Below are 25,151 nucleotides of genomic sequence, written 5' to 3' on the forward strand. Positions count from 1 at the left end.
TTAAAAAGAGTTTGGTTAATTCCCATCGCCCCAATGCAAAAGCTGCTGTTAGTGCCAACTGTATTGCCAATCGAATAGTGAATCTGTCCAGAGCTAAATCAGAAAAACCCAAACTAAAATAATTAGGAAGGAATTGACCAGACTTAAAAAAGGTTGTTCTGAAGTGACCAATCTACTGAATCCATTCACCAAAGAAGAACTTCTAGCTGCACTCCAGGGAGTATAAACTGGTAAAGTGCCTGGATTTGATAATTCACCCTAAGTTTTTAAAAAACTCTGGACCAAATATAGTGGAATGGCTGACAAAATTCTTTTCTAATATTCTACAGAGTGGTAGATTACCAGCGGAATTTAAAAAATCAAAGATAATAGCAGTCCTGAAACCTGGAAAGCCTGCTGATAAACCTGAAAGCTATAGACCTATAGCACTACTCAGTGTCTGTCTTAAGTTACTAGAAAGACTTATTTGCAACAGAATTAGTACCATTATTATTGCCACTCTCCCTCATGAACAGGCTGGTTTCAGGCCCGGCGCAACTGTGAAGATCAAGTTTTGGCCCCTAACAGCACATATAGAATCTGGTTTCGAAAAATGCCTTAAAACTGGTGCAGTCTTTATAGACTTGATGGCTGCATATGACACTGTATGGAGGAACGGCATGATCTACAAGCTCCTTAAAATACTGAAATGTAAAAAAATGACCCATCTGATCAACACTATTCTATCCAATAGAACAACAGGTAGTTCTAGATGATGATATGAGCAAGCCAAGAGCACTTAACAATGGACTCCCACAAGGGTCAGTTCTGGTCCCCTCTTCTTTTCAATTTGTATATTTCTGACCTTCAAGGACAATATCTAGAAAATTCGCATATGCTGATGATTTATGCATCACATTCCAACATTAGAACTTCTGTACTATAGACCACGTACTAACTAGTGACCTAGAGGAGCTAAACCACTTCTCTGAGAAGTGGTTTAGCTCCATGTGTGTTGAATCAGACAATGAGTATCATTTCTGGAACAATAAAGAATTACTCCATCATACTGGATACCAATTCTGAGCCACATACAGCCGCCACAACTACGACACCAAGACAATCTGATTCGTGAATATAACAAAATTTGCCAGAACCCACTGCTTCCTATACACTCTGATACTGACAGCTTTACATCCCAGAGGCTTAAGTAAAGATGCCCGCCTATTATAATGGCACAACAACTTGTCACTGAGGGCTATGATGCCACAATAGCATGGCAGAAGGAATGGACTGCCAAAGCCCTAGTAATCTGGCAGACTGTCTTTAACCCAAACAGCTTGCTCTCCATCAGGGTTCGACCTACCTCGAAAAATATGGGCCTCCCTAAATAGGGTTCGCACCAACCATGGTAGGTGTGGAGCTTCCTTATTTACTTGAGGAATAAGACCAAAATCATCTTGTGACTGTGGTGAGGATAACCAAACTATACAACATATCACATTTGACTATCCTCAGAGAGCCTTCATAGGACCAGTGTCTGACTTTATAACAGTTTCCACTGATGATGTTGACTGGTTGTCGAACTTAGACATTCAATTTTAATTTTCTGCTTATTTGTATATTTTTATATGTATATATGACTGCAATGTCACTTCACACTATTGTATTCTTTTATGCATTATGTTGTCTTGTATGTGGTTTTTTTTTGTGTGTAGAAGCATATGCATGTTCTTCTTAGCCAAACACTAAATAAATAAAAATAAATAACACCAATATTATCAGTGCTTATATTTGTCTTCTAAGGCACTTTTTACTGTATCAATCCACCTAGATCTTAGTCTTATTACTCCTATCCTGGCAAGAAACACTTGTTTTCCTCTCCCATTCTGTTTAAATGGCTATACCACCTGAGATTAGCTCTAGTAATCCATTCCTAAATGCTAACAATGTCAAGTTAATTCCTAATATCATCATTTTTAATATGATACTGTCACTGATACCATCTAATCTTTCTAAAAACTCTCATATCTGTGGTCCTCAGTCTTCAAGAGTTTTATTTCTAACCCAGCTCCCAGATGCATAAGTTAAAATTTGTTTGAACACTGGCTTGTGTGTATTGACTAATTTCTCTCTTATTCCATATAAATTTATTCAGTTGACTGACTACCATACCAGCTTTGCTAATTGTGCTGTCTATTTCCAAATCTAATTTACCATTTTTACTAAAAATTGTGCTGCCTAAAGAGCCGAAATGTTTTACTTGTTCTATAGGTTCTCTATTCAGGATGCAGTTGAGGTTTTTTAATGTTTCTACCTATTTTCATTGTTTTTGTATTTTTTATTGCTGATTTTCATGTCAAATTTATTCCATCAGTTATTCAAAATAGTCAAGGAATCTTGCAGACTTGTATTGGACTTATTTAGGAGTATAACATCATCTGCATAAAGTAAATAGCTGAGATTAACATCTCCAATTTTGATATCAGGTTTAATACCACTTTCCTTCATAATGTGATCCATATAGATAATGAATGTCACCTTCATCATCTCCGATTCCATTTACAGTACTCTTTCTCCATTTCTAATCTTTTTTTCAATAGGATACAGAATATTTTGCCACCTTCCTGATATTTATTTTCTATGCTCTTATCAAAGTCTTCCTACGATTTCTGTTTATCTAGTTTTACACAGTGCTTTACTTTCTTACATTTTTCTCTGTATTTTCTAAGAGCACAAGTTGACTTATTTGCCAGGAACTTTCGATATGCTTTCTTCTTTTCCTTGACTACCTTGCAACTTTCTAAGTTTACCATGGAGTTCTGATATTTCTATCCTTGGAAATCACTTCACATACTACTCTGGCTAAATTAATCAATGTTCTCTTCAGGACTTGACACTGAATTTCCAAAGTTTGGTTCTTGTTTTCAAACTCTTTCATTTTTTCTTGAATAAGTCACCTCTGATAGCTATTCAACTCTGATTCACTTCTAAACTTTATTACACATGAACTGGTGATTAAAAAAAAATTAAGCTATAAAAAAATAAATAAAATAAATTAATTAAAGAACAAATATGTTTTAACTATTGTTTATTGAAGTTTTATACATATCTCACTCTTTTCTTCTCTCCTCTACCTATTGTTCAGTGGGTAGCATGGGATGTTGGTTTATGCTGTTAGTATTACTGGTAACTTCATCCATTTTTGACGTCACTTGTATTGGGTTCCTGGTCTCCCTCTACCAGGCCTTTCCTCCATCATTCCCTCAAATTTGTAGTCCAATCTGAGTGTCTTAGTAGGTATCCTATAATGCTATTTCTATGCACACACATATAGAAAATGCCATTTTGTCCAGTTTGTCAACTAAATGATATCAGAACCAATCAAAATATCAGATGTTTTAATACAAATCTACTTGTATGGTGGACAGCAAAAAAATATTAAGAAATGCTAGTCTGTAATCATATGCAGTTCAAGAAAAGCTGCTGTAAATAAACTGCTCAATCGACTGAAGTGAGAAATGAGGAACAAATGGATAGCACTGTTTTCAAGAATACTGAGAAACATAATGAATTGGATGGAAAGGACATGGCCATGCTTCATTTAAATCTTTAAGATTATTCAAAAATTGTGTATCTTGTAAGGAATTTCTATATTATTCTGAAGTAAATAAGAATGACCGTATCAATTTCTTGCATTTGAGAGAGATAGTTATCACAAAAATTAACACCTAAAATATTAATTATATGAGTATTTATTACTGGAAATTTGGAATTTATATAACTGTGTTAATTTAATTAACTGATTATATATATTTATATGTATATATATAAACATATAATTTTTATTTCTTGAGGTATCTTAACAGTCAAAACTAGATATTGCAGTCATCATTGTATGTTACACTTTTGCGCAGGCCTACACCGAGCCAAATTTTTAAGTTTGGGAACAAAAGTCGTCACATAGGGCCAAGTCCGGTGAATGCGGTGGATGTGGAACCAATTCAAACCTCAATTCGTGAAATTTTGCCATTGCGGCAGCCAACGTGTGGGACGGTGCACTGTCTTGATGAAAGCACTTTTCTGTGCACCAATCTTAGCTGTTTTTTCTTCAGTTCTTCTTTTAAATGGCCCAACAATGATGCACAATAGACTCCTGTTAGTGTCTTACTCTTTTCCAAATAGTCTATCGTGATAATTCCTTGGGAATCCCAAAGAACAGTGGCCATCACCTTCCCAGCTGACAAAATGGTCTTCGTTTTTTTCGGTGCTCTTTCACAGGGCACTGTCCACTCTTTTGACTGCTGTTTGAACTCAGGTGTATAGTGGTGGATCCAAGTTTCATCTAGAGCCATGAATCAACACAAAAAATCCTGTGAATTGTGATTAAACATTGCCAAGAACTCCACTGAAATGTCTTTTCACATGCGTTTTTGATTGACAGTCAACAATCATGGCACCCATTGCACACACACAACTTTCTCATGTGCAATTTTTCGTGCTAGATATTATACACTTGTTCAGTTGAGATGCCTACAATCTCAGCAATGTCATGCACTTTCACTTGGTGGTCTTCCATAATGATACCATGGATTTTGTCAATCATTTTCTTCATAGTGACCTCAGTCGGGCATCCGGAGCACAATTCATCTTTGATGGACTTACGACCACGTTTAAAGTCATTTATCCAAAAATAAATAGTCTTTAATGCTGGTGCAGAGTCAACATGAGCTGCATCTAACTCTGCTTTGATCTGCGCAGTCATCCACTTCTTCAAATAAAAGTGTTTTATCACTGCATTAAAATCGTTTTTCTCCATTTTTATGAAAAATGCAAACAAGCCAATTTTAAATGTTTGCCAAACAAGAACTATCTGTTGCACATGGCTAAAATTTTGGGAGAGGTCATGAAAAAGATGATATGTGCTAACACTGGTATGAATGAACGAATTGTGTCACCATCTATTGGAAATTTACCAAACTTTTCAAACAACCGTCGTGTGTGTGTGTGTGTGTGTGTATATACATATATACATGACAGAATGATCATTAACTCGGTTAACATACATAGTTTTATGAAGAATTGAATGACTAGAACGGAGATTTAAGTAAAAAGATTTTAATCACTACTAGTTTCGGCATAACAGCCTTCTTCTTCAATGTTTCCATGCTAATTATGTATAAAGACTGTCTATGTCATTCATAGTTTTTTAACCATCAATGTTTAGTGTTTTTTCTTCTTTTATAATGTCACCTGAAGAAGGCTGTTACAGGCCGAAACTAGTAGTGTTTTTATATTAAAACCTTTTTACTTAAATCTCGGTTCTAGTCATTCAATTCTTCATATATATATATATATATATATATGTAGAAAGTATTTTACCTTGGGTATAATAAATCTTAAAGATACCAAGCTATTTTTAAACCTGGTTTTACTCCATTTCCCAAGTAAGCAAACAGACCAATAAGTCAAGTTTGTGCCTGCAAGTGTTGCAAGTCTAGCTAACCCTGCACGTAGTGCAAGACCAAGGCAACTCATGGTAAAAGTAGAATAAGTAAAAGTTGCCTTGGTCTTGCACTACGTGCAGGGTCAGCTAGACTTGCAACACTTGCAGGCGCAAACTTGACTTATTGGTCTGTTTGCTTACTTGGGAAATGGAGTAAAACCAGGTTTAAAATAGCTTGGTATCTTTAACATTTATTATACCCAAGGTAAAATACTTTCTACATTTATATCTCCTCCTGAGATTTTTAGTTAATAAGGTTAAAACACCTTATGGTAACTTGTTCTGATAAAATACTTATAAGCTCTGTATTACTAAAATCTTGGTATTTCTAGCCTGGCTCCCACTGATGAGACCTCAATAAAGGTCAAAACCAGTCTGGGTAGTGGCTCCTTGCCTTTAATACAAAGCATCATACATCTCCTCCAGGAGATGTGCTTTGCATTAAGGGTAAATATTAAGATTAGTGATCAGAGCTTATTCTAATTTTACCATGAGTTGCCTTGGTCTTGCACTACGTGCAGGGTCAGCTAGACTTTCAACACTTCTAGGCGCAAACTTGACTTATTGGTCTGTTTGCTTACTTGGGAAATGGAGTAAAACCAGGTTTAAAATAGCTTGGTATCTTTAACAAATATATATATTCAGGTAACCCTAGTATAACGTGGATGTAAGGTTCTGTAGAAATCCAGTGTTATATAAATTGCATTTAAGAGAGGAACTGGTACAATTTCTGTTTCCCCATCAATTCACTAATTTCATTTGCAACCATATCACAAAAGCCCTCTCCACCAGAAATGTGTGCGACATTTATTATATGACTTAGCTCGCTTCATTATAGATACGAAATTTTGTTCAAAAACGGCTTTAGGCCATATTTTTGCCAGCAATCATTCAGTGTAGAGGGTTGTAATTCCTTAATGGATGTCAAAATAATTTTCACACAATTCAATATTGAGAAAACTCTTTCTACACTTAAGCAGTGTCATGTTTGGATTAGACGATTCCATTTTTTCCAAAATTAATTGGAATGCTTGACGAATATAATATGACTTAAATGTTGATATTATTCCTAAGTCGAGTGGATGAATAAGTGAAGTAGTATTAGGCGGCAAAAAAAAGTTATTTTAATATCTAGATGCCTCAAATTTGTTGGGTGGCCTGATGAGTTATCTAAAATTAGTAGAATTTTGAAGTCAATATTCTTTTGTTTTGTGTAACTGTCTACATCAGGTACAAAACACTTGAAAAACCAATTTTCAAACATGCTAGCTGTAACCCATGCCTTTTTTATTGGCCTGTCAATAAACAGGCAGGGTGGACTTGTTGAGCCCTTTCATAGCACGAGGATTTGAGGATCAGTTAATAAACATTCGGAAATTATAATCGGGATGAATCCAGGTTACATTGGAAAATATAATTGGCACAAAATCCTTGCTGAGAGCTTTCTTCTGAAAAATCTTGATCAAGTTCCTTTAAATGTTTATAAAGTTTGAGAACTTTTTGTTTAATAAGATTTCCATCCAAAGGAATTTTCTTTTGAGTGCAACATTCTATACAAATCATTAGAGATTTCTCCATTTTTGCCATTAGAAATCGCTTAGACAAGAAACGCTTTGCACTTACCGTTGACCTAGCAATAACACTTTCTCGGATTTTATGTTCATTTTGTTTGATTGTTCGAATTATTGATTCATTTAAATTCAAAATCTTTGCAACGACTCCTGGTTTTTCTCCATTTTTCAACTGATCCAAAATTTAATTTTTTTCTTTGAGAGAAATGAATTTTCTTTTGAATGTTCGATTTTTCCCCTTTCGTTGCAATTTTAGTGGTCATTACTATTAAAAAATGTTTACATAAATAAAGCATTACATATTAATTATGTATGTAACTCACCAGAAAATAAAGTGCACAGCTTGAGATTAACACACTTATGAGTTTTAATGCACTTTCCTAGCAGAAAACGAAGATAATTTTCAACAATAAATGCTTAATACAGTAAACAATTTACGTACATGCATGCTAAAGAATATTTCCCCTAATATAAATTCACTACTGATAACTACATGCGCGATACCGGAAGATACAAATTTAACGAAGATAAAATTTGATTTTTAAGTCGCGTGGTAAAAAATATATGAAAAGATAAAGGACTACTACAATTTGTTGATCATATTATATAAAAACCATGTTGCATAAGTACCGCACTGAACAAGGGTTACTACAATTTGTAGACCGAGTTATATCGAAACTTTAGGGAATAAATTAGGGAATAAATAAAGTTTTGCAAGATGCAGTATATAAAAAGAAAGAAGCTGAAGAATTTCATGGAGGTTCTTCAGCGAGTAATTGTTAGAATGCTTGATGAAAATTAAAAATGGAAAGGAGAATGAAAGTAAGTATTATTTTTGCAATATGTTCATTTAAATGAACATATTGCAAAAATATAATAAGAAGACTGAAAGTAACATAATACCAAAAGAGAATATGAGTAAAAATTATATGATAATTTTTATTTAAATTCAGCTGTTAGAATGAGCATTCAATGAACATAAAATCTGATTTGAAATTGCTAATTTCATATTTAGCAATTCTGAATTAACTTCTGAAAAGAATACATAAGTTTAATATAATATAAATATAAATTAACTACCTCTCTATCATTGTCACAAGCATCTGGATTTGTAACCAACGTATCCCATATCTCTTTAGCACGATTCCATGGAAGATATTGTGAGCCTTCTTGTAGTAAAAATTGAAGGAAACTAAGATGCTCTTGAAGGTACTGAAAAACAGAGATGCTGTTGAGTCCAACATATAATTCAATATGAATATAATCATATGATATATCCTTTTTTTATAGTTCTTTTACATTTTTTATTGAAGTTTATCACAGAACAGAAAATAATATTGGATTGGCAAATAAGTTCGTTCAGTTTTTCAGAGTGGAATGAAACACATTTTATTTAATATATATAATACATACTAGTCAGTTATATATTGATCCTCTTTATCAATGACCTCTTGCCATCTGTCCACCAATTTCATTATGCCGCGTTCATAAAAAGGTTTATTGGTGAAAAACTGATCCAGGTGTCTTTTGACAGTCTCCTCATTAGCGAAGGTTTTCCCTTTCAGAGAATTCTGCAACGATCGGAATAAATGGTAATTGGAAGGTGCCAGGTCCGGTGAATATGGGTGAATATGGAAATCAGTTTTTGATGCATTGATGATTTTCTTGCAGCTGTTTTGAGCTTTAGTGTAAGCAGTGAGAGAAGGCAAAGTTTTTGATGATAACCAAGTTGCTGTATGCTTGATTTTCTTCATTTGTACAGTCTTGATGCCTCATGGTTGGAAGACGGCTGAAAGCTAGGATACAATATGAGAATTGTAACAATGAATGAATCCACCATGAGAAAGGAATAGAAATCTTGGAGGTCAGTTGGCATTCTTATAAAATGCTGACAATGTTGGTTAAGAACAGTTGTGTAGGTGTGTATAGCTGTGCAGTTACCTAAAGGAGATACAATCTTCACAGTATATTTGGAGAGATCATTAGGGAGGAAGAGGTCCAGACTGTTTGGAGAGTGATTGGGATTATCTAGTATTCTGGTGGGCATGCAAACAAGTGGCATAAGGTCTTTGCATATAGTCTCATTGCAGTCTTATCAAAATAATGAAAAACCATATAATGCTATCTAATATCAGGATCTTAAAAAGCATTAATAAAAGGCTAATTAATAGGCCTTTTGTAAATACTTTTTTAAAATCCTACTTAAGAAGCCAGTATCTTTATTGTGATAAAACAATACACACTGAAGGTCATGAACAGTAGTATATTTAGGTTTAGGTGCTGCTTGAAGCTCGTGCTATCGTTTAATGGAATGAAAAGAACACAATGAAAGAATTAAATATAGTTCCAATGTTTCATCTCTGTCACAGAGACATCATCTAGGATACAATATGAGAATTGTAACAATGCAATTACAATTATTCTTCTTGATTGCAACTGCAATCAAGAAGAGTAATATAGTTAACCCCCCAACCGGCCACGACGTCTATAGACGTTCAGCTAAATCTGGATAAGAAGCTCTAACACCCATTGAATAACATGGATAAGAAGTGCAATTTGGTGTCACTATTTCATCCACATCGGCTGGTAGGGAGGTTAATAAAGAACTTAATATGTTTATTAACAACAGAGAAGTGGAGAAAAAACATTAATATTTAAATGCAAAATTTCAGCTAACAGTAACTGAAGCATTCCAGGAATAAAAATAACAAGGTAAACAAAGTAATTTGAATAAGAACACACACTATGAAGTAAGCATTCAAATATTTTGACTATACCATCTGCGCACAGTCAAAGCTGGCTTTTTCTTGGTTTTTATTTTAACAAACAATTACGGTCTTCTCAGAAGTTTGGATGGTTTTTTTACATACATTGTTGTTTTGGTTAAGAGTATTCTGTAAAGCAGCAGATTGAGATAATAATCTGTTACAAACATATTAAGTTTGATATGTTTGTAACTATAATGAATAGAATAAATTGTGTATTTTAAAGTTAGGAATTAAAAAGTTTAACAACTAATAATTTAAAGAACAAAAAAGAACAAAGAAATGAAACTTGCAATACATACCAAGGGAACTTCCAATATAAAAATATTTGAGAACTAAAAAAAAAAAAAAACTGCAACATATACAAAGAGAAATATATCATAACATAAAAGAAAATAGATGTAGTTCTGGTAACAATAAAAATTTAACTGGTGATAAACAGAGTGTGTGAGAGCAGATGCGAAAGGATTGCTGGAAGAATCGAGAGTGAAAAGTGAGTGAGTGAATGAAAATTTTTAGTATATTACCAAGATATGATAGCACTGAATTAAGAAGGAGAGCGAAGATGGTAAATGATTTAGTGCATTTTAGTGCACTGCTAGCCAATCAGAGATAGCTAGCCCAAGAAGATCCAGTGAAGAGACAGCTAACAAGTGCCTAACTCTAACACAATATTTTTCATGTCTGAAAATAGTGTGGGTTCAACAGTTGTTTCTCTTGAGTTTACAGGACAAAAAACTGCTTGCCCGTACCAGAGATCAACTGTTCTTCTAGTCAGTGACTAGATTTGAACCCAAGTCTTCCTTTGTGCAAATGCCACTTCCACTAAGCTACACATGATGCAATAATGGATTGGGTCCATATATACTTGAAAAAATAAATACAGCAGAAATAAAAAAAATTGATGTGCAACCTTATTAAGGAAGATATTCTTAAGAAAAACATGATTTGGTAGGAATAATGTGAACATAAGAATGATGTCAATTATGAAAATTGTAAAGCACAGACCAGATTTACAACTATTGTACTGAAAACGAAGTGTGAATAGAAAAAGGAACTGGCTCTGCAAGCTTAAAGACAACCCAAAAGAATTCTATCATTGTGCTATGAGTAAAAGGAAGAATCTATGCAAAAGAATAACTCTTGAATGTGGATGACAGCTATGCGAGTGACAGATGCAGAAGAGTCTGCTCAATTAATGAGTGCTTATGTTGATTAAAAACTTATCAGCTTGGAATAAGAATCCTGATTTCGAAACTTATAGCTGAAACTCCCCCCCCCCCTTTTTGTGCACACCGATTATTAGAATTTCTCTTAAAAAATGTTGGTAAACAGTGAGAAAAGAGCATAGTGAAATATTTTATTCATATATAAAACAGATGAAAAGGAGATACTGATACTAGGGAAGCTGGAATATTACCATAATAGAAGAATAACTAATGAAGTATCACAGAAAAGACCAGAGAACAATCATTTAAAGACAAATAAATGAACAAGATTTTTTCTTTCCATAAAAAGATAGAAATTACTCTGAATAAACATTTATATAAACTCTTTCATCTACTTCTATTGTCAATTCATGTTATTTATAGTTATATAAAATAAAATGCTTATTTATTAAGAAGGTTTTTTGAATAAATAAAGAAATTAACAACCATATATGTTGCTAGAATATTACAAAAAAAAAAAACTGAAATCAATAAAGTAAACTTGTTCATCACTTGCTACACAGATTTTGAATGCAAAAAGTTATTCAAATATACATTTTTAATTTGTAGGCATGTGTCTCAGTCAATGTTAACTATATATGTTAACTGAATGACAGGAAGAAAGAGAAGTTTTTGTGGTGGAGTTTGCTACCTTTGGAATGACAAGTTTCCTTCAGAACAGTACTGATGCAATGTGACTTTGGGCAGTCTGCTGTTGTCATTGAGTTTACTATAATGGTGTTGACAATAATGAGTTTACAATAATTAGTTTAAGGAAAAAGTTATCTTACCTCATCATGCGAGTATTTGCCATCTACTAAAGAAGATGGATTCAGCTGATTGTCTCCCACAGAATTAACTGCCTGTTTATGACAATGAGATAAGCTGGTGGTGACTAGCTTAACAATATCATGAGTCTTGTTTAGCTCATGCAAAATGGCCTAAGGAATACAAAAAAAGTTTTCTGAATTACAGGTTTAAAATGTTTTCTTATCATAAACATAGAAAGTGTTGATAAATTTATTAAACTTAATCACAATCAAGTTATTTTCAGTCACAGCTATAATAAGTACTATATATACAGTGGATAAAGAGTGGAATATGTTTATTCCACTTCTTGTTTATACAGAGTTTTCATCAATGAAGTATTCTGCTATGTTGTATTTGCATCTAGTACAATGCATCATCAGGATCAGTTCTTTAGTCATCATCCACAGATTCCACATCACTGCCAATATTGCAAGACATTTTCATCAACTGGATATATAACATTCCTGTCTTTGCATTCCAAGATACAAAGTTTTCCACTCTAAATTAATTACATTTTTAATTTCATTTTTTGCTTTATTGGGATTGTGACCATTAACTAAAAAAGGTTTTTAATTGTGTCATTAGAACAAATGATCCTAGTGTCCATTCTCGCATGTCCACTCTCTCACTCTCACCTTTCCCTATTCATTCACTGCACCTTCAGTCCCATCACACCTGTCTGCTCTTCTCACTCAAATTAACCTTCCATTTATTTCCCCATTGCTCTCTTATCCATTACTCACCCAGTTACACACACTGTTTCTCTCTCTCTCTTTCCTAACAGTTTCTCCAGATACCTCACATACCAAAAACCCAATCCATCACTCCTTGAACACCTGCCCATCAAATTTATCCTTCACATTAACATGTTGCAGTCTCCTATTCTCACACTATTCTGAAAACATACATTCATTATAAGTTTAAGGGAGATGGTAAATCCCATATTATTCTACAGCCGGGTATGAAACTCGGAGATCGAAATCCATCAAAAATCTAGAGTTTCATGCCAAAAAAAACTATCGGCAAGCCCAAGTGTAAGTAATCCCTTGGGTAGTACAAGCCTTTTGGCTTGTTATACATTCATTATATTTACCATCTCAAATCACTGTTGTCATATAATATTTGAATAGCTCTGAATCCATTTCCTACTATACTATTATATTTCACTCTCCTCAACATCTAATATCCATTATAACATTCTCCTTCTCTCAATTCAGATTATTTTTTTCAACTACCATGAATTCTTCTGATCACACAACATTTATATCTATCTAAAACCTCCATCATTTCCTCATAAAGAATACAGTATTGCTCTTGACTTTCACTCAATCTTTATTCACTATTCCAAATTCCATTTACAAATTTCCTAGCACACAGTATAATCTGACTTTCAACATTACAACTCTGCCTTTAATTCTTACATCCCATTTTCTCACTCACCATAACTCACATTCTCTTGCTTAACAGCAATTACATGTTAATACTTGATGACATTACCATCAAGTTTTATGTCATTTACTCTTTCATTCCTCTAATGTAATTTACATGTGCTTTACATTCTTTCATATCATTCTACCACTCAGACTGTTCTACTCTTCATTATCATTTTTCTGCCTGCTTCCAGTAACCAGCTCTTAATCACTACTCTTGCTCATCTCACCAGAATTGAGACTTCTAGGAAGATGACAGAGTTAATTTTTGATGGCATGGATGATTTAAACGAGGACAGGTATGACATACAAGATAATATGAAAATGTTACTGAAAGATGTAAAAAAAGAGGAGTGAAAAAAGCAATGAGATGATTGCAAGAGTTACTACTCAAAGATTATGTAGGTAAAACTGAGTGCAGTTTTAGATGTATGAAGAAAACTTCATGGAAGAAATGAATTGCACATGACTGATGGAGTGCACGTGAATCCATCAGGAAAATAAATCTCAAGTGGGAATTAAGATGGATGAGTGGTATCATCAAGCAGAAGCAATAAAAATATAATACACTGTGGAAGGAATATCAAGAGAAATGATCAGCAAACTTGTAAAATGCAAAGCACCGACAAGAAGAATGACCAGTATAGTAAGAAAGATAAAACTGAATTATAAGATTTTCAAATTGGCCAACCACCAAAGGAAATAACATTAAGTTATTTCACTATATAATGAGTAAAAGGAAGAATGATTATAAAAGGATAACTTCAATGATTTAATAAAGTTATTCAATTAAAGAAAAACTGTAATGGTCATATAAAAGAAATGTGATCAGCAAACTCATGAGGTGTAAAGCACAGAAGACAAGAAGGGTAACATTAAGAAAGATAACATTATATTATGAAATAACAAAGAATTATTTCACTATATAATGAGTAAAAGGAAGAATGACTGTGGAAGGATAACTTTAATGAGTTTAATGATGTTATTTTCAATTAAAGTGAAACTAAGATGGTCATGTAGTCACGGATGAACAATAACAGATGAACAGTTACTACAGTTTGAATTACAATAAGAAGATAGAAAATGAGGTGGAGAGATGAAATCAGGGCTAACAGAAAACAACTGGCTCATGAGAGCGAACATTTGAAAAACTGAGAGATGCCTTTCTACAGCAGAGGGATGCAACAGGCTGATAACTTTAATGAATTCAGATTTCTGGGAGGTGGCAAATGTAAAAGCAATAGTTGAATTTCTAAGTGATCACTTTGCAGAAGTGCATTCAAGACAGAGATAATGCAGCATATAATATGACAGGAACAAATAGAAAAATAGTCATAAACAAGCCTGTCTGCAAAATTAAGAAATCTCAATGTAAATACAGCCATGGATGTGATATCAGCCTACGTGTTATAAGAAAATGAAACTTAAATGACATCTATTAACCAGCCTTTTAAATTTAAGTCACAGTGATAGCAAAATCTCAAGGGAATGGAAAGTGGGCAAGATAATTCTGTTACAAATAATTCTGTTAACAACTTAGAGATTGAACAGTTATTATTGAACTTAATCACTTGAGTAGTGATTAAGATATTGGAAAAGCTTGTTCATGCAGAATTCAGAAATGGATGGATAGAAATATAATATTCTGGAGAAACAGCATGGTTTTGTCTTAGTAATTTTGATCATAGTAGCCATTTCCCTCATCCATCTCAGGCAGTGATGGCTGAGATGGATAAGGGAAATGACTATGCATAATATTACAAGACTTCATAAAACTTTTTGACAGGCATATGGAATTCATAGACTGGAGCAAATAGGGAATGTAGATATGACTCCATGACACAGATAAGGGTAGCTGATAGGCATCAAAGAATAGCATAAGGTAAAGAATAATCAAAGATAAGACAGGTGATCAGAGGTTTATTTACCACAGGCTCTGCCCACTGCTATTTAATTTCTATGTTAATGATATGAAGAATATCTAGTTGTCTTTCAATGAGGCAAAACTGAATTCATAAAAGTGATATGCAGATTCTGTAGAATGTTTTAAACAGAGTAGTAGTTTGGGTAAAGGATAATGGTTTGACAGTTCAATGTGGCAAAGAATAAAGTGATGCACTTTGGGATGAAAAAACTAAAATCTGTGTATTGTATATATGGAACAAGACTGCAAATGAAACTGATTAAGTTGAGGAGATGGTGATAATGGACAGAAAGCAATGCTCACTATCCAGTATCACACAAAATCAGCAACTCAAAGGATCCTTCTTGTAGAAAGACTTATATATTGGCTATTCATAACTATTATTTTTGAGGAAATTGCAACATATACTGAATATTAATTATAACTTTAATTAATACTTCTGGTATTTCAGCATCATTATATTGCCATCATCAGGGATTGCAGGATAACATATGTGCACACAAGCATTAACACTGGGTAAATGAGGCTGAACCAAGGCAACCAAAGTTGGGCCCAGAGTCCTAACCCTCCCCTATCCCCTAGTGGGCTAAATTGGGTGATCTTAGCCATGGGGCTAAAGATCTGAGGATGAGTGTTTTCCAAATTTGGGACAGTTTCATTTGTTTGTTGAGGTTTGGTAAGTTTCACAGAGCTGAGGCATATTCCAGGAGTAGCCTTTCATATTTGTATTTGGTGCAAGGAAATAGCATGGCCCTTTTCCAGCATATCCTGTGGCAGGTGTCCAACGCGTGGTCTGCAGTCCAGAGTGGCTGTATGGTAAAACTAGATGTAGTTCTTGTGTTCAGAAATTCTGATATTGGTTGTCTTGCTTGTTTGGCCATAGCAGGACAACTCAAAGGATCATCTACAATTCAAAAGTGTTTCATGGTATTAACAACACACCAGGAGAAAATAAATTACTTGTTTATTGAATTTACTAATATTTCAGTTCTTCCTATCCAGCATCATCAGAGCACAAATTATAACTGTGGTGAAATACACAACGCTCAATTAGACTGTAGTAGGAATAATTCAAATTATAAATGAAACTAGACTAGTGACCCTTCTGAACATTAGTTCAGAAGGGTCACTAGTCTAGGGCCACCCGTGCTACCATCCACCCTAAGCATTCTAGTTTCTCTGCATTGACACACCGACTCGTTCAAAACAGCAATCTCTCCAGATGCCTACATCCTTCCTCATTCAAATACAAGCGGTCTCTTGCATACAATTCCTTTCTGTCCTCAAATGCCCTCCAAGCATCTACATATTCCAATCCTCTCTTCTGACACATTCTAGCTATTATATTATTCAATATTTCTGCTCCTCTGCTCAGCTCGTCCCAATCATACCTAGGCAACACGCACACCATCTTTCCTCTCTGCGTCTTGTTTTGTACAATCTCAAGCAAGAATCTCATATTTCTCGCTGCCCAATTTACATTACCTCTCAAGTTCCTATTTGTTCCTACCATCATAATCATCTCATCCACGCTTTCACCCCTCTTAATTGCCATAGCCACACTTTCTATCATTCCTCCAGGCAAACACTCCTCACACATCCTATCTTGCACACCACGGATCATTGAGTCCCCCGTACATTACACCTCTTAACACCCTGTTCTCGACTGCTCACATGCATCCCTCACTCTCTCTCCTCTAACACTTTCTCTCTGTGTTCCCCTACTTACCTGCCTTCCTGACATCTCTCTATCCCTGGTTCTCCCTCGCATTCTTTTCATTCCCTCTCTTCCACTGTTTCCATTCTCTCCTCTTTTATCATTCCCATAACTCTCTCTCATTCCCTCTCTTCCACTGTTTCCATTCTCTCCTCTTCTATCATTCCCTCTCTTCCACTTATCCTATTCTCTCCTTTTCTATCATTCACATAACTCTCTCTCATTCCCTCTCTTCTACCATTCCTATTCTCTCCTCTTCTATCATTCCCATAACTCTCTCACTGCTACTCCGATTCGCCTTGCATTCGTCTCTTCCATTTGCCTAATCTCATCTTTTACATTTCTCATCTCATTCCCTAGACATTCCACCTGCTCTTTCTGCTCATCTATCTCTCTCTCTTTCTGCAAGTCAGCCACTCTTATTTGCCATTCATCCTCCCAACTGAGACCATCTCTGAAACTTTCTATCTTTCCATACTCCCCGATCTCAGTATTTTATTCATATTTCTCTCGCTATTCTCGCCCTCTGTCATACCACGCATCTCTCTATGTGGAGAATCTCCCTCCTCTGACTCAACGAGGTCAGTTATAGTCATCTCTAACTCACCAAGTTCCTCCCACTGCCTGCATTTTGCGCATATACGTATTTCCCCTTCTCTCACCCACTACATATATAACCACCAGGATGCATACATTCCACAAGTCCCACATGCTACAAAATCTCGTATTATATCACGCAAAATGGAGTCCTTAAATGGGGGAGAACTTGGTGATATACCATTTGCAATTTTAACTGCCGCAGCCGCCATTATTCAAAATAGTATCGAGGAACTATCAACAACTAACGCTAAATAAGTATAAGGGAATATAACTATAAGTAAAAGTACAAACAAAATACAAACAAAACTTTTAAGTATACTAAATATAAATAAATAAAACTAAATAATGAAAACTTGTTATCTTCATCTTCTCTTCCACCGTCATGCATCCGATTCTGACCCCCCGTCTTCTCGGTAACCAAAATACAGAATCTTTTTTGAATTGCATGAAACCCTAGTTTTGCATCATCAGCAAACAACTGAATATCCCACTTTAAATCTTCAGCTATATCATTTATGTATTAATTAAAGAGTAGTGATCCTAGTACAGAGCCCTGGGGCACTTAACGAGTCACCCTCATTTTCCTTGATTCCACTCCTCCATAAAACACCCTCTGATGTCTGTCTATCAACTACCCCTGTATCCATGCCACCAACCTCATTTTCATTCCTATTTGCTACAACTTATGTAACAGCTTTCCCATGCGGTATTCTGTCAGATGACTTTACAAAGTACACCAGTATCGGAGTGTATCCATTTCTTTTATCTAATTCTGTTGTCAGTCTATTATAAAATATGAGTAAATTATTAAGGCAGGCTCTATCTTTACAAGGCCATGCTGTGCACATCTTGAGTATTGTATTCCTATCCATTCACTATTGGATATTTCTTTTAACCAACTTTTCCAGTACTTTGACCACTGCCCCTGAGATGTTGACTGGTCTTTAATTTGATACTTCTGTCTTGTAGCTACCTTTAGGTAATGGAACTATGCCGTAGCTGAGACTTCGATTAAACAACTTTATCAGAGGTGCTGCTAGTTCACTTGCACATTGTTGTAGTATACAAGTTGGCATATCATCCAGGCCTACTGCTGTACTGACATTGACATTTTTCAACATGCTAGATACCTCCAGTACATCTACCTTAATTCTTACATCAATCTCTGTCACATCAGTAACTGCAAAGTTCCCACCTGGATGATACACCCTTACAAAGTGATCACTTAGTAACTGAACTATCTATTCTGCTTCTGTCACTTAATTACCATCAGCAGTGAGTAAAGTCATATTTTCATAATCATTCTTTCTCTTACTTGCTAAATAGGGAAAAATTCTTTTGGATTTACTTTGGCTGCTTTGCTCATTTTCTCTCAAAATAAATCATGGAGAAATAACACGCACACACACACAAAAAAAATGCAATAAAGAAAGTGATGGGAAAGAGAACAAAGGAAATGCCAGAAACAGAAGAAAAGAAATATCAGGAAATAAAAGAAATCATAGTAAATAATGCAAAACATAATAAATGAAATCCCCAAAAACAGGACAAAAGAATTTCCAAGAAACAAAAGAAATCACAATGAACCGAAGGAAGGAAATGAAATCATACGGTGATGACAGAACACAGAGGATTGGCAAGAACTATACATGAAGCACAAAAAAATGACAACTTGAAAAAGCACAAATATAAGCAATAATGGGAGAGAAAGGAAAGAACTAGAAGGTATGCACAATTATAAAAATGAAAATACAGAATTAATAATTAAATTTCAAAATGTTATATTAATTTAACTTAAATGTCACTTACCTGAAATCTTCACAGTAAACTAAATCTATGCAGCCTGTATCATTAAAATCAAAAATAACCTGAAAACACAATAGCCAATCAACTTGGTTCCCTCCAGTTACAAACATTAGGCATCCTGCAGTAGTCAGTCTGAGACAGACACAATTGGTGTTAACATCAGCTTCCTGATTGTACAGAGATCCAATAGGTAAAGCAGGCATAATGATCTCTTCAACTGTATATTAAAGAAATATTGCAAAATATACAGTACTTTTTAATTCAAAGTTTAAATAAAAGTTAAGCAATTTGTTTGGTTAGTAGTTCATTTTGTATTGAAAGACTCTTTATCTATAAGGTAAAAAAAATTCTTAATTTCTGATTTAGAATACGAGTTTTTGATCTACATTTTTTATTTTAATTGTAAAAAAATTTTAGTCTGCACATAATTTACAGCAGTTCATCATAACGATTTCAGATAAACGGCATTAATTTAAGCTAATATAATCTTTCAAAATGTAAATGGTAATTATAGATTTTTCTAATTTGACACTCATCTAGTTATTTTTTTATGTTACAAAAAGTTATATTGCATGTTGTCATTTTGTGTGCTTTATTTTCTTTCATAATTTTCTTTTGTTATTTCCTGCAATTTTCTATTGTCACATTTCCCACAATTTCCTTGTCATATTTCCTACCATTTATTTTCTTTGTCAACTGATTATGGTATTATTTTCAGCATTTACTTGTAATAGTGAACTTAAATACATTGGTTCTATGGGACTTAGGCAATACTTTTTCATAGTTCATTATAATTCATCATTTTGCTATAGTGGTGTTTGCTACAGTGGTTGTAGAATTTTTTTTTTTTTTCAACTGGTTACAAAATAAATTATATTTTATTTTTATTCAAGTAGGAACATATGATTTCTACCAATGATTTAGTTCTTTTACCATTGATTGATCTATTTCTGCCATTCATTTAGCTTTCAGTATCTCCAAATGTCTAGTCCCACTAATGAGATTTCTAGGAAGTGACTCTTTCCATAATGCATGGCAACATACACAATATCCAATGGAACGTATACTGGGCATAATGGAATACCGGTATAATTTGATATGAAGTCATCTACCTCTAAACACAAGTAGCTAATCATGAACTTACCTCACATTCCCTTTCTTGGTAAGGATAAAACAAGAATTTCTTTTTTAACTATAAATTACTTTGTAATGGAGTGAAACATTTTTCTACAATGAAAATCTTCAAAGAAGTGGTGAATTTATATATACTTAATTCTGCTTAAAAAGTAGAAATTAGAATTCTGACAGTTCCAACAAAATAGAGAAAATAAATCAAGTTAGAAACCTGATTTTTTTCTTGTCAATATATAACAACAGAAAAAAAGGAGCAAAGAGGAGGACTGCTGTTTGTTGAGAAACGTGAGAGCTTCTCAAAAGAGACAAATGTTGCTGTGTAACAATTTTGCAATCTGGGAAAAAAAAAAGATTTATACCAATATAAAGAAAAAAGTAATTTATGATTTTAACAATGAATGAATCTGAAACTTACTTTATCTTGTTTGTAGTAGGCAGTTTTAAGTATGCTCCTACATATGTTATGTAACAGCTTTAAAGATGGTAAAATATGCATTCCCTGAAAAAAAATGAGATTGTGATTTTAATGCAAGTTTTTATTATAGAATCACTAATCTCTTTCAATATCACACATAAAATCATATGAAAATATAAAAATAAAGAGATTATTTTATGAGAGATGTGTTTGCTTATATGACAGTATTGAGTAAAATTTTGTGAATACTGAGCAGTTAGAAAATTTCATTACACATCTTCTCCTTCTTCTCTTTTCCATCATCTATGTGGATGATGATGAGGCTGAATGAACTCTTTCCACTTCTGTCTGTCCCGGGAGAGTCCGAACAATTCCGTCCAGTTTGGTGTCGCTTGTTGTGATTTGATTTTCAGGTCCTCTTTTATTTTGTCTATCCATCTAATTCTGGGCCGTCCTTTGGATCTTTTACCTTCCATCATTGTATTCAGGGCTTAAACTGGTAGTCTTTCTGTTACCATTCTGGTCACATGGCCAAACCATCACAGTGTTCTTTCTTGGATTTTGTCTATTCTTGTTATTTCTTGTTTTAATCGTTTCCATATATCTGCGTTTCTTTGTCTATCCAGCAGAGATACTCTAAGTAATCACCTTTTGCAATGTCTGCAAATTTTAAATTTGTTATATTTTTTCCCATATATTTTAATTCCAGAGTCTTCATTTTTTAAGGCCTTACTGGTTGCTTCTTCCAGTGTAAAACTGAACAGGTCTGGTGACAGACTGCACCCCATTTGGGGTGCAGTCTGTCACCAGAAATTTGGGATTTTACAGAACAAATTGTATTCTTATTGGCTTAAATACAAATAAAATTATGGTACAACATGACAGAATTTCATGCCAGCTGGGGAGTCGCCTGGTTAAACAAGGCCCCCTGTTGTTTTCGCCAGGTAACCAGAGTGAACAGCGAAAATTCAGCTACTGGAACAAATCCTGAAACACACCCCAACTCAACATCACCAGAGTTCAGGATCAGTACTATCAACATAAGGACCCTGAATAGCAAAGAAATGGAGCTAGCTGAGGAATTGGATAAGTATCAGATTGACATAATATGGGTGACTGAAACAAAAAAGACAAACTGGTGAGATCTTTCTGAGCAATAAATACAAAATGTTATTTTCAGGCAATGACAATAAAGGAAAAGAAGGCGTAGCCATAGTATTCAACCCTAAATATGAGGCTAATCTTCTTGAATGGCAGGCAATATCAAGTAGAGTGATGCGGGCTAATATTGGAATGGGGAACTGGACAATGAGACTTATTTGTGCCTATGGTCCTGCAGAAGGTTCTACTAAGGTAGAAGTGAAGGAATTTTTTGAGGCTTTAGAGAAAGCAATGGACACAATGAAAAAATAAAAGTTGGTCTTTGTTGGGCATCTAAATAGCAGAGTAGGAAATGATTGTGAGACATACAAAAATATTTTGGAAAAATTTGGAGAAAAGAGCAAAGCTGATAATAATGGCAAATACCTGTTGATTTCTGCTCAGGACATGGACTGGTTATTTCACATTAAAATGTGCAAAAATTCACATGGAGAGAAGAGATAAGGAATAAGAAAAGACTCATTGACTATTTTATTATTGATAGTGATGTTTTCTCACAGGTGCAGGACACCAGAGTGTACAGAAGATATGATATTGGAAGTGATCACCATTTAGTCTTGAGTAGGATAAAACTGAATTTCATATTGAAAAGAAGAACATGTAAGAAAGTTTTAAAGAGAACAAAAGCTGAGCAGCTCTCAGATGTGAACTGCAGACTAAAATACACAAATATTATTCAAGAAAAAATGAAAGAGTTTGAGAGCAGGAACCAAACCTTGGAGATTCAGTGGCAAGCCCTGAAGAAAACACTGATTGATTCAGCTAGAGAGGCATGTGGTGAGGTTGTCTGCAAGGATAGAAAAACCAGAACTCCATGGTGGACACAGGAAGTTAAACAGGCAGTGAAGGAAAAGAAGAATGCATGTCAAAAGTTCCTGGCAAATAAGTCAGCTTTTGCACTTAGAGAATACAGAGACAAATGTAAGAGACCAAAACACTGTGTAAAACTAGCTAAACAAAAGTCATGGGAGGACTTTGGCAAGAACACAGAAAATAAATATCAAGATGGTGGCAAGATATTCTGGAGGTTGTTGAAGAAACTCAGAAATGGAGAAATAAGTACTGTAAAAGGAATTAGAGATGATAAAGGTTACATGAAAACAGGAGAAAAAGATATCCTTGAAGTATGGAGTAATTACTTTGAAAAACTGCTAAATGAAACAAGCAGTGATGACAGCACAGTGCTAAAAAACACTGATCCAGCATGCAATCAGGAATACATATCCATACTTGAAGTAGAAAAAGGCATCAAAAGCCTGAAAAGTGGAAAGGCAGCAGGAGTAGATGATATTCGACCAGAAATGCTCAAGTATGGTGGTATAAAAATCATACAGTGGCTGCACTGCATAGTTCAGAAGGCCTGGATAGAGGGACGAATTCCAGATGATTGGAGTAGAGCTCTCATAGTACCCATATATAAAAAGGGAAATAAAACTGAATGTGAGAATTACAGAGGCATTTCATTACTGAGTGTTCCTGGTAAGATATATGCAAGTATACTTGAGAAACGGTTGATAAGGATTGTGGAAAGGAAGCTTGGTGAAGAACAAGCTGGATTCAGCAAATAGAGGCTATCAGGATCAGTTTTCACTTTATGACAGACAGTTGAGAAATCATGGGAATATAACAAAGATCTTTATTTAAGTTTTGTAGATCTGGAAAAGACATATGACAAGGTGCCAAGAGAGAAGCTATTCCAAACGCTACAGTTATATGGTGTTAATGGGGCATTATATCAAGCAATACTTAGTCTTTATTTGAGTTGTAAGTCAGCAGTTAGAATTGAAGGAAGTACAGGAAGATGGTTTAGTGTTAAATCTGGTATCACACAAGGATGTATATTATTCCCTCTCTTATTTGTTATCTATATGGATCACATTATGAACGAAAGTGGTATTAAACCTGATATCAAAATTGAAGGTGTTAATCTTAGCTCTTTATTTTGTGTAGATGATGTTAGACTTCTAAATAAATTGGCACAAGTCTGCAAGATTCCCTGACTAAATTGAATAACTGTTGTAATAAATTGGGTATGAAAATCAGCAATAGCAAGAAAAGACAATGGAAAACAGGAAGCAGCATTGAAAATATCAACTGCATTGTGAATGGAGAACTTATAGAACAAGTAAAACATTTCAGCTACTTTGGCACGATTTTTAGTGAAGGTGGCAAGTTAAATATGGAAATAGACAACAGAATCAACAAAGTTGGTATGGTAGGAAGTCAACTGAATAAATTTATATGGAATAAGAGAGAAATCAGCCACAACACTAAATTAGCTGTATACAAGACTGTGTTCAAACCAATTTTAACTTATGGATCTGAGAGCTGGGTCAGAAGTAAAACACTTGACCAAAGACTAGAGACCGCAGATATGAGAGTCCTGAGAAAAATTAGGGGCATGAACAGATGGAATCAATGGCAATATCATATTAAAAACAAAGATATTAGGAAAGAACTTGATATTGTCAGCATCCAGGAATGCATTAGCAGAGCTAATCTCAGGTGGTATGGTCACTTAAGCAGAATGGGAGAGGAACGATTAGCAAAGCAAGTGTTCTCTGCCAGGTTGGCAGGAAAAAGACCCAGAGGAAGACCAAGATATAGGTGGATTGATACGGTACAAAGTGCCTTAGACGATAGAAATATAAGACCTGATAATATTAGAATCTTGAAATTTAACAGACTGATTTGGAGGAAAATTGTAGATAGGAAGTTAATAATGATGTAAAATTTTCATGTAGTACTATCATATCCTGTACACCCCTTGAGGGTATATATCAGGAATTTGATGATGATGATTCTCCATGTAAATTTGCACATATCTTTATGCTGGAACTGGTATCAGTAATGACTTGTCCATGACATGAACAGAACTCCAGCAGATATTTGCTATTATCTTCTGTTCAAATTTTTACAAAACATTTCTGTAGATCTGGTTTCATTTCCCAGTCTACTGTTTATATCTCCAACAAGGATGTTTCCTTTTTTTTTTTTATATCAGCTTCCTTCTCTAATGACATGAAAAAATTTTCCACTTTTTCCATAGATGCATCTTCTGTAGGATCACAGTCACAATTAAGTTTTACTGTCTAGACAAAAATGGGAAAAATTTCATATTTTTG

At 34.4% G+C, this 25,151-nt stretch overlaps 1 protein-coding gene across 1 annotated transcript in view; it reads right to left on the minus strand.

The window, feature by feature from the left end:
- Window positions 1-25,151, minus strand: part of LOC150101143 (ubiquitin carboxyl-terminal hydrolase 24-like) — an 824,883-nt gene that overhangs the window by 568,151 nt on the left and 231,581 nt on the right. Inside the window, exons 15-17 of the mRNA XM_090401261.1 lie at window positions 20,866-20,949; window positions 11,821-11,970; window positions 8,137-8,268 (exon numbers count right to left, since the gene is read on the minus strand). Coding sequence (XP_090257387.1) covers window positions 8,137-8,268; window positions 11,821-11,970; window positions 20,866-20,949 — 366 coding nt within the window. The remainder of the gene's footprint in view (window positions 1-8,136; window positions 8,269-11,820; window positions 11,971-20,865; window positions 20,950-25,151) is intronic.

Source organism: Typopeltis vanoorti, chromosome 12, assembly GCF_054136105.1.
Source record: "Typopeltis vanoorti isolate ZY-2024b chromosome 12, IOZ_Tvanoo_1.0, whole genome shotgun sequence".
Taxonomy (NCBI): domain Eukaryota; kingdom Metazoa; phylum Arthropoda; class Arachnida; order Uropygi; family Thelyphonidae; genus Typopeltis; species Typopeltis vanoorti.